The 13,990-nt window shown below is 34.2% G+C and overlaps 1 protein-coding gene across 1 annotated transcript; it reads right to left on the reverse strand.

The window, feature by feature from the left end:
• Positions 1-312: 312 nt before the first annotated feature.
• LOC129224680 (ribonuclease HII-like) lies at positions 313-4,790 on the reverse strand. The gene is made up of 2 exons (XM_054859226.1): positions 4,612-4,790; positions 313-1,212 (listed from the first exon to the last, which is right to left on the reverse strand). The coding sequence occupies exons 1-2, from the start codon at positions 4,648-4,650 to the stop codon at positions 505-507; spliced, it is 747 nt and encodes a 248-aa protein (XP_054715201.1). The 5' UTR covers positions 4,651-4,790; the 3' UTR covers positions 313-504.
• Between the last annotated feature and the right edge of the window lie 9,200 nt (positions 4,791-13,990).

The raw sequence follows: 13,990 nt of genomic DNA on the forward strand, positions 1-13,990 counted from the left end.
CATCTCAAAATTCAAAAATTTCGTTTTTACAAAAAAAAAAAAAAATTTGCAAAATTTGATTTTTTACAAAATTAATTGATTTTTCACAAAAAACGGACCCTGAGAAAAATCCTGGACAGACCCCTGGTTATGGTCACTAAAAATGCGACCATAGTGGAAACCCTGACCCATACCCAAATAACTTATCAAAATACTTATTTGTGGGACATTTAAACTTATAGTTTTTCAAAGTTAAGATTTTTCCATTAGTATATGTTGTTGAGGTTCAACTGAATATATTTGAAAAACTCAAATACAACATCCATTTCCAAGTTCAATTTTATTAAATGGAATTGCATTTTACTTATGAAATAAAGCATCATGTTGCACTTATACAATAAGTATAACAGGTGATAAAAATAACAAAGTACAAAAAAAAATGTAACATTTGCTGAGAGCTTAGTTCTCAACAAAAGAAAAACAACTTTCATGTATAATGATACAAATTTTAAAACAAAGTTAAATTTATTTACTCACATCCTTCATCCTTTTAGGCCTCTTACTTATTTTAGGACATAGAATAGATTGTGACCTGCCTGGAATAACTTTAATGATTTTCTTATTTAAAGATTCAAGACTTTCATTTTGCCAACCTTTAACCTTAAAGCTTAGGCGATGATGAATAGTGTAACCATTATCTTTAATAGCTTCAACATGCATTTTGGTTCCATAGCCACTGTTAAATACCCAGCCATAAACTGGATGAACATCATGCAATTTGTGCATTATCCTATCTCTTGTAACTTTAGCAACAACAGAGGCAACTGCCACGGAATAACAACTTTGGTCACCACGAACTACACTTATAAATCTTGCATCAGAGAATTTCATATTACCATCTACAATGACTTTGGTGGGCGTAATAGATAAATTGTTAACAGCTCTTATACAAGCAAGTTTAGTAGCTTCTAAAATGTTATGTTCATCAATTTCTTCAACGGAAGCTTCTCCAACACCACACTGATAATGTTCCATTATAGCAGTGTAGCATCTTTCTCGCTGTAGTTTTGTCATGAGTTTTGAATCCTTAATTCCAGGTATAATTGTTGACTGGTTTATAACTACTGCTGCAGCAATAACTGGTCCAGCAAGTGGACCTCTTCCTGCTTCATCCACTCCAGCTACTATTTCATGAGGATAAGAGTTTTCAATATCCAAGTTGGGTACCAATATCTGCAAAGATTACTTTAATTAGATCACAGGAAAGACTTAACTTTTTTTCCTAAGCTGTTTAAAATATGGGGAATAGTTGAGAATTTAGAATATAAGGCTTTTTAAAATTCATACAATGCTGCAAGGTGAACAGAAACAGGGCCGTTGCCAAAGGGGGGTGCTACAACCCCCCCCCCCCCAGTTTTTCAGAAGTGGGGCCGCCAATTTTCTTTAGCGATGCAACAAACGAAGAAAAAGGGAACTCTTTGTTGTTTTAAAAAATTAAAATATAAATAAACAATTGAAATAATTACATTTTCCATTCAAATTTTACAGAAAAAGTATTTTTTCTGTAAAATTTGAATGGAAAATGTAATCTTAAAATGCAATTTAGGAACATACATAATTCTCTTTTATTAAGATTATAGAAGTAAGAGCCATGAAAATGGGCGCTTCAAACATTTTTTAACCTCAAAAAAAGAAAAAAAAAAGGATTCAATGCACTTCCGCAGTATGTCTGTCTAGTTGGAAACTATGGGTCCCGCTCAAATTAAAGTATTCTGCATAGAGTAAAATTAGCCTAATGGGATGGAGGACTGGCGACAAAACGTGCATGCCTCGTCTCTCCACCGCAATGGTTATACAAAACCATGTTTCTTCAGTTTAAAAAAAAAAGATAAATAAATAGGATGGCTTCTTAGGGGCCTCAAAAACATTCCCATACGCAATTTTTTAATGAAAAATATTGTCCTAAAAATCATTGCTAAGTAGAATGTATGAGTTGCCGAAAAATATTTGAAACAGAGAGAGGGGGGGGGGAAACAGTAAAATGCTAAGAGAGATTCAAAGTATTGTGATGAATACTCACACCAGAAGTTCTAAATGTTTGAACGTAAAAATCATAAGTAAATCAAAGTTTGATCTCTAGATCAAGAAGTGCAGGCGGCACATTTAAAATAAAATAAAGTGGAATAAATAAGACCTATGGTATCACAGAAGATTACCACATCCGTTCAAAATGTTAAAAGTTCTTTTCCTGGGACCGCAGACGCTTGTATTTCAAGAAAACAAAAATATTAGGCTGGAAATTGAGAATTTTACTATGGGAAATCCAAGCAAATAATTGTGTTTGGAAAAGGAAAATTGGAAGAAAGTAGGTATTACCACAATATATTTATCAATAATTAAAATTTAAAATGAAGATAGGGATGTAGCCCAAGCTGAGGGTAGAGTGGAGAACTCCAAATTCTTTTTTTTACGTCCCAAAGCCGACCTGTGGAAGTGAATTTTTAAAACTTCGGTTTTGAAAAAAATCCGAGAAAACGTTCTCAAACCCCATCTTGCCTTAACATCATTAAAGATGACATACACATGAGTATTTAAGACTGCACTTTTTTGAAAAAACCCCGAGAGTGTTCTCAACGTAATCCATGAGAAACGCCCTCTCAATTAAGAGCCATTGTCTGTAAGAATCGGGCAGTTGTGATTGTTGACATTTTTAATTTTTCTTATTTTCACATATGTTGTTCCTTATCAGGAATGTAATGTTTGTGCAAAATATGAGCTTTGTCTGCCTTACCGTTTTTGAGGAATTCAAGTTTTAAATTTAGAGGGCGTGGCACAATTTTGCATGTTTTTCAAATTAGCAGATTTTAAAGTTCTTGTTACTTTAAGCGTCCCTATAATGATTTAGATTTTTAAATTCTATACTATTATATGGTCTTCTTAGATACTATTACAGCTGCCAAATCGGTGTCACTACGAGGGCGACGGCCACGAACTCTGTTTAAAAACCGAAAATGAATTTTTTTACTACATTCGATGCCAATTTTCTCAAAGCGCCTTCATGATGACACCAACGTTTTTACATAAATTCCTAGCTACACTTGCATACATCAAAAATATGTAATAAAATTGGTGTCACTATAAGGGCGCCAGAAGATATTGGAACTTTTATGTGATAAATTTCACAAAAATGCAAATGTTTAAAACCTAACTACTACTCTCGCCCTCATAGTAGAGATCTGAAACTAATTAAGTTTTATAACCAACATATTCGTCTAACATATGAACTAAAAAAAACGGTGTCACTCCTATTACTTTCGGAAATATAATCATTCGAAATTAGTATGTTATGGAGTTATTTAAAAAAAGACTTTTCTAATTCGAATGGTTTTTTGCACGGTTTGTTTTAAACTCTAATATACAATTACAGTAGTGACACCTAAAATAATATGTTTCTAATGCTTTGTATTAAAAAAGCTTTGGGCAGTTCTCAAAAGGTGGGAACAAAAAAGTTAATTTTGAACAATTTAAAAATTTTTGAAATTTGACATCAATTTTGCTTTTATTCTATACTATGCATACCTAGAACACAATATATGAACATGAAAAGACAGCAGGTATTTGTAAAAATTGTTAATTAGCAAATTAAATCAGCAGTCTGTAGGTAACAGATTTTGGACATTGTTGTCCTGTAGGTAATGGATTTTGGACATCATCATAACGTAAGTTTCACCATTTTTGACAATTGTTAATCTGATTTTTAACTTTTCCAATGAAAATTTTATTTACTACTTTTTAAATTTTGCAATTTAATAATAAAGAGGATAATAAATGAAATACTTAAATGGCTATACATGCTGCTCCTTACATATAATAAAGTTTTGGAATGATTTTGAAGAAGTTGATGAAAGGTAAAAAAGGAGGGTCATTGATCTTCATTGGGAAATAATGAATTGACTAAGGATCAGCCTAGCTGGACCAAGAGCCTGTTGTTGGTCGTCACGTTTGTATCTGTATGCAGGGGTGCCCACAGGTGGGGATTATGGCGCAAGCTGCGCAATCAAAAAAAATTTTTTTTTTAAATTCATTTATTGATTTATTTTTAAATTGAATTACTTATTTTACTTTAATTTATTCTGTTCATATTTTATTTCATTTATAATTAGTTGCTGTGTGTGTGTATGTTATTGGTGTAGTACAGAACTTCCTAATAAAATAATTAAAAATAAATAAATAAATGAATTTAAAAATAAATTAATTAATTAAAAAATTAAAAAATAAAATTTTTTTAAAAATAAATCAATTAAAAAAAGAAAGCTAAAAATAAAAAAGAGAAAGAGGGTTGAGAAAATTTTTTTTGGGGGTGGGGGGGATTTGCGCCATTTAACTTCGGGGGGTGTGGGCACCCAACTTTTTGTTTTTATTGAACGATTTCATAAAATCAAATGCAGTAAGAAACCGACAATAATAAGTTTTTTTTAATTGATTCAGACAAATTATACTTCTGAGAGTTTGCAACACTATATTATTAAAATGCTTGAAATTCTTTTTTTAAAACTCATGAATGTCTCATTGTTAAATACCTACACTCATTGAAATGTAATGCTAAACGATAGATCATTTCGAACAACCAACCTTATCTTCCTTAGGCTTTATCGGACTCCTCGTCTGCATTATTGAAAAGGTATGAGGTTAAAATTATCTTTAGCACTTAGTACCTTTGAGACAGGCACAAACAACAACACATTAATTTATCTAATACTTTAATAAACTACAATGCTGACTATTCCGGCACCATTTCAAGATTGTTTTTTTTTTTTTGTTTTCTTCGTTTAAAAGGCACTCGATCATGATCCATGCACGATTAAACAGCTCATATCATGCTCTCTCATTGGCTGCATCAAAGCACGTGGATTGGCGAAAAGTCGTCCATTTAAATAATTTCCACCGATTTCATTTTGGACGTTGCTACTACTCCTCGAAAATAAGCAGCTATGATTGGCTAACGTAGTCTACTCCAGTAGGGACTACTTATTGGCAAAATAATCGCTCATTTTGGCAAAATCTTCTAATTCTACAGGAAATAAATTACATGACAAATTATACAGTTGAGTAATATCGTCGGTTGCCATTTTTTTCTTGCGTGCAGAGAAATACGCTCGGAATCAATGTTACAAAAGCTTTGAGGCTTTGTCGTAAGCGAAAGCAATTTAAATGTTTCCTTTTTTGATTATTCTTTAAGAAATGCTGATGTGTGTGAGAATTTTGTGGGATCCTTATTGCAATGAGGACTTCCCTTGAATTTGCTTTTTAAGCAAACACGATTGTTTATTGTTCTCACTTGACAGTCCTTGATGTTCCGGTTCCTTTTTCAGTTTGGACCAGGCCTGCAGCACCACCGTCCACCGGCGGCGGCGCGGCTGGTCCTGAGCACTGTCCCCCGGAATCCACTTTTGCTGGGCGGTGGCGTCCATGTCCTACACACGCATGCTCATACACATTCGCCTACACGCGCACGCCTTTACACACATACACACGCCTACGTGCACACACGTAAACCTACACACACACAACTATACACACGTAACCAGCCAGGAGGAGAGACATGCTTGGGGGGGGGAGCCATTTCTAGAAACAATATCTCTAACCAGTAGAGTCGTCGCAACTCGTGATTGCGAAAAACATAATTTGAATTCAAAGTTTCGGAATTCAAATTAGAGTTTTTTTTTTCCTTTTTTTGTGTGTGTGTGGGGGGGGAGAATGCACTAGTACTAGAGTTCTCATGGGTTTCGAACTAGTATTATAGAGTCCCTACGGAGATTTTTAGAGGGCGGAAATGGTTAGGAATGTATTGGAAAGAGATCTCTTAATACTGTAATGGAGACTTTTGGGGAATGTTTTTCTTTTTATAATATAGCTTGAGTTCTTGAGTATTAAATGTCCTCCTTCACAGGGGTACCCACCTAGGGGGAGGATCATGGCGTTTTTAGGGGGATTCTTTTAAGGGTATTTTTTTCATTCGGGGGGACTCTTGCTCGGGTGTTTTTTGCGATATTGAGAGGAGATGCGCCCTTGCCCATCGGGGATGAGCACCCCTGTCATTCAAATGAAGCTTTTCAGGAACTACTGTCCTTAATTTGATGCGTCGCTTGAACAGGACCGTTGACGTTATTTATTAGGAAGAAATATACGCGGAGAGAGAGAGTTCATGGTGCACAGGCGGCTTTAATTAGGTTTTTAAAGGGGTAGTTTTAAGTGATATGTTTATCCTCATTTTTGAGGGACTCTCTTTATGGGGGGGGGGGGAGTACTCCGGTCAAAGACGCTCATATGGGTGTCAAGTGAGGGCTCAAGCCCTCCTCCCCTTAGAAATCACAGAGGCGTCACCCTAAGGGCAAGGGGCGCACCCGTCTCAATATTGAGCTCCTTCCCCCGAATGAGAAAAATACCCCTTCCTATAAATATTTTAATGGCGCAGTATGCGCCATGACCCCCCCCCCCCCCATCACAGGTGGGCACCCTCGGAAATCAGAACTTCCTTGATTTTAGTATTTTTTCTTCGCAAAAATGTATTAACATATTTCTCTAGCTACTAATGAATAAATTATTAAAAATGTCAAATTTTAATAACTTTAATCTGTACAGAAATCGGTTTCCACGGGGAAAATATATCCTGCTACACCATGGGGAAAATATCTGGTCCCCCTCTTCTCAAAATGTTGCATATGGGCGCCCATTTTCCAGGATCAATATGATATATCAAGAGGTTAAATGGAGTTAGGACATATCACTCATGAGAAAGATTTAGGCACTCTTTTGATACTATTAAATTGTTTCTTCATTCCAAGATAGTCACTTTTGGAGATTGGGAGGTGTCGACTGCCCCCCCCCCCCCCCCCGTTATAAAAATTTTTTTGGACGAATGTCAACTATACTATATCTTAATGAACATTGGCAAGGTCGATGCTATTCCGAAACTGTTGACTTTTTTTGTTCAGCATCATTTTTAGTATTTCTTCAGGAGAGAAATCCGACACTGGCTCTGTTTCGGTTTCTGACTTTGTATGCATATCGCGCGTCAGCATTACGTTAACGTCATATGTTCCTAAGCATGAATCTTGCTTTGTAACCGTGTTTCTGATCTACACACAGTCAGCACAGCTTATTTGGACGATATAGTTATGAATCCCCTACTGTATATATGTACAATGGGAGAGGGGAGCATGAGTGTCCTCGGTTCCAGGGCTGGATCTGCGTACCTGCAGACCCCGCGTTGCTGGGGCCCAATGTCCCAAGAAATTGGGGGAAAAATTAAAAAAAAAAATAAATAAATAAAAACTACACTAAGACTTGATTACGTCACAAATATATATACTACTAGGGGAATGGCCCTACAGATTTTGGGGCACAAAATTTATAGATCTGGTCCTGCTCAGTTTAAAGTAAAATAAAAAACAGAGCCCCTTCAAGAAAAAAATTGGGCCTACCAATACAGGGCCGCCAGAGCTTGAGTTTTCCTTCAAGATCTTATAGTTTTTTCAATCGAAGACTACCTTTTTTAAGACCAAACTGTCCAAATAATGAGCCTGAACCTCCCTCCCCACGACCATATGGCTTATTGTGGCAATTGTCCCTGATAAAAAAAAAGAAAAGTACTTTATGCTGATTAACTAATACGAATACGACGACCAGCCAGCAGGGGCGGATACAGAAAAATCATTTGGAGGGGGTACGGAAAATTGAAGAGCCCTCCCCCCCCCCCGTGTCACCTTTGATGTTTCATAACAAAGCTTTAATGACTTTATTTTTAAAAGTGTATGTTTTTTATTTCTCCTTTAGATCGAGGAATCTACTTTTCGAAGTACATGAATATTATGCACTAATATGCTTTTAATGTAGACCGAAAACATCTTTAACGTTTCAAGCCATTCTAAACCCAATATAATGTCACCGAGATGCTGGACAATGAGCAGTTTTACTCAGGAACATTGCCGTTAAGGTTATAACAAAAGGGCAAAGTTATTAAATAAACCCATACCTCACTTGAAGTTTTTTAAATTAATTTATAAAGAAAATCATAACATATAAGTTTTACCGAAGAATTCAGAAACTATTTTTGTGTGAATTTCAAAACAATTGCTGATTTGTTCTTGAAACCATGATACAGTTGAGATAACATATTGATACTACATGCCGTTTCCATTAAAAATCATGGTTTTTCCAAGAAACTACCATATGATTTCTTTCATTTTGCATTTTTTATAAGCTGAAAAAGAATCGCAAATAGGTTCCTGGATCAAAATGACTCTTTTAGGTGCGCCTACAAATTTAAAAAAATAAATAAATAAAATTAAAAAAAAATCAAAATAATTAGATTCCATCAAAGAAGAATTAGTGGACGAATCGCGATAATACGGTTCCTTGAATTCGAAACTAGTGAGTTAAATGTATTCTGCAACTCTGACTCCAGTAATACTTCCTTAGCAAGCAAATATGCTGTGTGTGTTATGTGTTCTTTTTAATTAACTACGTAAAAAATGCAAAAGAAAAGTCAATTAAAAAGTAATAACTAAAATAGTGAAATTAATTCATCCTTTGGGGGGGGGGGGCGCAACTCCCAGCCAGTCTAGCATAGATTAGGGTTGGTGACAAAACCTCTCCTGAAACGTTGGTCCAAAAAAAAAAAAACCTCAAAACCATTTATTCCTAGAAAGAAAAAAAAGTGCGATTTTTCCGTTCATGTCATAGTTAAACAACTGCCTTAGCGCATTACAGAAGTGGGAAAAGCAGATTCTGTAGGTCGAATTTGGAGTTTAGGTTAGGGTAGGAGGGGGGGGGGGGAAGCGCCAAGAATAATCTTTTCACGGATTAATCGGTAAAATAAACTTAAGTGATCGATATGCTAATTAATGGACGTATCTCAACTCCACATCAAGGAAAATTGATATTCCGTTGAGATTCTTGAGTCATTAAATACAAAATTAATCAAAAAAATTATTTTCCGTTTTTCTTCCCATAATAGGAGGAAACAAACATTAAATATGCATACTCAAACCCCAAATAATGAGTGAATTAACAAAATATTTATAAACGAATAAAAATTTTATGTTTTAAATATTTATTTAGCGAGACTTATTTTCGTCGTCATGGTTACAAATCGTCTGCATTCAAGGCTTATCTCAAATAGTTTTTGCATAAAGGTTTTTTTTTTGTGTAAAATCAAATATTTTCAGGAAAAACATCTAAAAATACTTAATTCTGGTAAGGATAAAAGTATAACATTATACATTGTAAGTTTAATCTTTATGAAAAGTGCACGAGTGCAATTTGGTCATATCTTTATTATTTCATCCTAATTACTAGTTTTTTTTAAGAATATGCCTCCTTTTACCTAACCTAGAAAATCACTGGTCATATGTCCCAGATGAATTTGTCCTCTACTTCCATTCTATACATAGAAACAAGAAACTCAACGAGTAGGGTCCTATCGCAATTTGTGATTTCGAAAAACATAATTTGAAATCAAGACGTCAAAATTCAAATGAATGCCAGGGCCTTTTTTTTTCAAGTTACAACAATTTATACGTTTTGAAGTAAAATTGTGAAATCAAAGTTTGTGTGTGGTCTTTGTATTAGTGTGGGGTCTCTTGACTAGAATGTGCTACGCTGCAAATGCTTGAAAAAAAAAATGACAGAATCTTTAAAAAGAGAGGAAAGAAACAAAATTTTGAAATCTAAGAAATCATGGCTAAAACTAAAACAAGTGAAAATGTGTGAGGGCTATCAGCTAAAAACAGATAAATAATTATAAATCATGTATTAATTTGAAAAAGAAAGGCATATCCTCTCTAATATGCACACTTGAAGGATCCATGAGCAGTGCATGTCTGAGACATTTCTTTTACTCATCATTTGTCATAACATAACTGAACCAACACTTATTTGCAATATTAGCAACCAAATGATTAAAATGTTTTTTTTTTTCCACCACACTTCTAAGATTTATATGAAATGGCTAGATGTAGCTGTTAAAAAATATCGTAGCTAATTTGAGAGGTTGCAGAAAATTTATAACAATCTGGTAGAAAACATTAAATATACAGACACAGAGATTTGATACAAGAACTTTATTTATAGCTTCCAAAAATATACACATAGTAGGTACATATTCAAATGATCAAATCTTTATTTCTTCATGAATGAAACAGAAATATATCTGTTTAACAAATTGGATTTTATCAAGGGAAATGGAGCAAGTCTCCAAACAATATGGTAAAAACCTTTTAAAAATTAACAAATTCCTCTTAAATGAATTGTTATGAGGCATGTTATGTCTTCAGATACTTCCACCCTTTTTTGATGACAAGCAGACAAATTACACAGAATAATTTCAATATTTTGCCCCAATGTCTCGTTAGTTCTACCATTATCCTGCTTCACACTGTTCCTTCAATGTTCTATGTAGGATGCCTTTAAAGATGTCTTAACAAGCTTCTAGGCAAATATCTAGAAAAAGGAGGATCCAAGCTTTAAATCTTCAAGAATATGCTCCTACTTAGTCTTCCATTGAGCTTAAAAATTTACTTTCTAAATTTTCATTTAAACTATTTTACAAAAATTATGGGTGCTATTAACAAAGATGGGGTAAGAGATATTAAGATATGAAAGAAACAGGTGATCTAAAGAAGCTCCAAACATCTCTATATGGAGTAAAATTGCGTAACACTTTTTCATCAGGGGTGTGTAAAGAGGTGTCAGAAGGTATAAAAATTATTTAACAAATACACAGTAAAAATTAATTTAGGTTAGCTATGCCAATCACTGTAAATTCAAGAGATCAATGAGCCTGAGCTGTTATCTTTCGTTAACAGCTCAGTTAGCAAAAGCTAACACAGTTAGCTTTTGCTCCTCAGATGTGTAGACAAAATACTACATAGTACAGTTAACTCTCAATCACTTTACTCAAAGTCCTGAAAACCGGCTGTAACCTTTGAGTTACGGGAAGCAACCACAGCCCTTCTCAAGAGTTAGGGACCCAATGAAATCTATGAGAGAAAAAAATATTAGAATTAGAGTCAACTGCATAACACAAATCAATGAATAATAAAAAGTTAGAACATAAGAAAAAAATTCATGTACACTTGTTATTTGATGATTTTAAAGTTGAATAATTTCCTCCTTGATTACTTATTACAGATTAAAACTCATGAAATATCACACACATTCATACTTTTGTTGAATCAGTTATTACTCTTCAGGCTCCGACTAAATTGAAAAACATAAGCAGAGGAAATGACAGCAAATGAAGCCAAATCTCTCTACTATGTGCCATTTAGTCAGGAATTTTCAGTTTTTGCATCTGCATATGCGAAATACTTCTTGAACTGAGGGGGAAAAAACAACTTAATTTAAAACTTAAATGCACAAATATTGCCATGCATCATAATCATACTGGAATAATACACAATGCATTGTTTTTTCTCCTTTTTCAAATATCAAATTGCAGTTGGTTCTGTTTAACGACATTCTATTGAATGACTTTTCATAGTCCCAGATATTTCACTGCAGTTTTAGAAGCATTCTATTTAAGTACGATTTTTTTTGTGGTCCCCTGAAAGTCGTTAGATAGAGTCAATTGTATTATATTTCTCATCTATTTCTAATTAAATCATTTATTTAATAGTTTTAATAGGTTAACAAGCTATTTTTAATAGCTTACTCTGCTTAACTTTTTTTGAACACAAATCAATAAACAATCACAAGTTAGAATACATGGGAAAAAGTTCATGTAGGCTTGTGTCATTTATCAACTTTTAAAAATACTACTAAGATAATAAGTAAAAATTCTACTTTATCTACTTTAAAAATACTACATACAACTAAAGTTGTATGATTTTCTACTTGATTACCTCTTACAGATGAAAACCCTTGAAACATCATACAGATCCATACTTCTGTTGATTCAGTTGTTACTCTTCAGGTTCAGGCTAAACTGAAAAGTACAAGCAGAGGAAATGACTGAGAGTAAATGAAGCCAAATCTCTCTACCATGTACCATTCAGTAAGGAATTCAGTTTCTGAAGCTGCATGCCCAAAATACTTCTTCAACTATGGGGGGAAAAAACAACTTAATTTAAATCTTAAATGCAACAATTTTACAATGCATCACAATGGAATAGTACGCAATGCATGAGTTTTCACTGTTTTCATAAACAAATTATTATATTTCTGTCTCTTACACCACGTTTCTACTTACTCGGATGAACAATATAGAATAGCATCCAAAAGGAGAACAATTATAATAAATTAATATGAATTTCTGCCTTCTGTGCATAGAAAAAAAATCAAGAATACCAAACATCAAGCGGGGAAATGCTTTGCACACATAGGCGGATTTAGAACCGAGTTCCTGGGGGGGCAGCATTTTTTTTTTTTAGCATTATTAGTTGTATTGATTACAACTGGCTGGATTTAGGCTTAGCGTGCCCCTAAGCTATTTCAGGTTTTGGGTCTCTTTGGTAGTGTGGTCAACTTTTCTATCGGTGGCAAAAAAAAGGCCAATCTTTAAAGCCCCCCCCCCCCCCCCCATGCATTATACATAAGGCCTAAGGTGGAAAATGGAGTCTCTTTTAAGTAGGGAATAGAATATCTCTAATTTCAGGGGGTCCGGAGGTTTCTCCCCCGGAGGATTTTTTGTAAAATGCATATGAAACTCTGCATTTTGAAGCAATTGGAACTACTAAAATCTTGGAGACAAATAGCAAAATACTCTTTTGCAAATTATGATAATACACAGTAAAAATTGTTTTTGGGTTGACAAATCAATTACAGCAGTTCTCAGAGAGAAAAAGCGAGAAAGTATAGAAGATTATGCATTGTTATTCGCTTACTTTGGCTGTCGGTTCAATTCAATCAGTTTTGATCACGCCTCCAACTCACCGACAAATACAACAAGGAATTAAATGCAAAATGATCAATAGTAAAAAAATGTTTTAAAAGAAATGGTGTATGGATTTAGAAAATAGGTCCATTTGGACAATTCATAATTTATACACTTGATAAGAAATAAAGTTGAAGCACACTTTGCTTAGGAATTTCAAAGACTCATCTAATCCGTTTCATGGACTTGAAAACAGTTAAAATTATTTAAGGCACTTAAATTGGCCTTTCCAGTCTCTGAAATTTAGTACTTGATTGCACTGTTTTACAGTATTGTTCTAACTTTGTAAGAAGCAACTATTTTAATTTTGGGGTCTCGGTGGCTGAGTGGTGTTGCTCAGCAACTGCTTGCATGCAGAGAGGCATGGGTTTGATTCCCGCCTACTGCCCTGGGTGTTCTTCTGATTTCCTTGTATTGTAATAAATCTGAATTGTGCTATCTGTCTTACGTGTCTAAGCAAACATCGGACTTCCACCTAAAATGGGGCTCAGTCAAACGAAAGCCGCTCATATTAGCCTCAAAGGTGGATTAACACCTTCGTTATTCATTACCTTGGGTGCTCCAAGGGGCATCAGGAACAACAACAACATTATAAGTTTAAAAAAAAGAAAAAGCTATTGATTTCTCATTGCAACAACTTTTTATTTTCAATTACAAGAAGTAAAAAAAACGAAAAAAAAATAGAGGTAGTGTTTTTTTTCCCTTCTGGACTGAACAGATTAACAATGTGCAGAAGAAGTAAGATAAATGCAAGTACTGCAAAATAATTTCCAAAATTACTGCATTCGGGATTAAATAAACAGCAATATATGAAAAATGCGAGCCACAAAAATTTATCTCAAGTAATATGCTACAGAAACGAGAGAACCATGATTTTTATATTTTTGATGCAGGATGTGGCAAAGAGCTAAATTTGACACATTTCGGCATTTCTCCCCCTACCCCTCATCATTTGTTATAAATTTTTATGGTTTGTATCCACACTTTGGAAAATTTTCAAGATTTTCAAGCACTTTAAAATAGAATTTATTTTTTCAAGTACTTTTCTTCTTTTCTTTAAAGAACAAATCATGA

This window comes from Uloborus diversus, chromosome 6, assembly GCF_026930045.1.
Source record: "Uloborus diversus isolate 005 chromosome 6, Udiv.v.3.1, whole genome shotgun sequence".
In the NCBI taxonomy this organism is placed as follows: domain Eukaryota; kingdom Metazoa; phylum Arthropoda; class Arachnida; order Araneae; family Uloboridae; genus Uloborus; species Uloborus diversus.

Bases quoted from the DNA above. Each gene is read 5' to 3' on its own strand.
- LOC129224680 (XM_054859226.1), bottom strand. From the start codon at position 4,650: ATGCAGACGAGGAGTCCGATAAAGCCTAAGGAAGATAAG. The intron at 1,213-4,611 runs GTTGGTTGTTCG...TAATCTTTGCAG, and splicing joins TAAAGCCTAAGGAAGATAAG to ATATTGGTACCCAACTTGGA.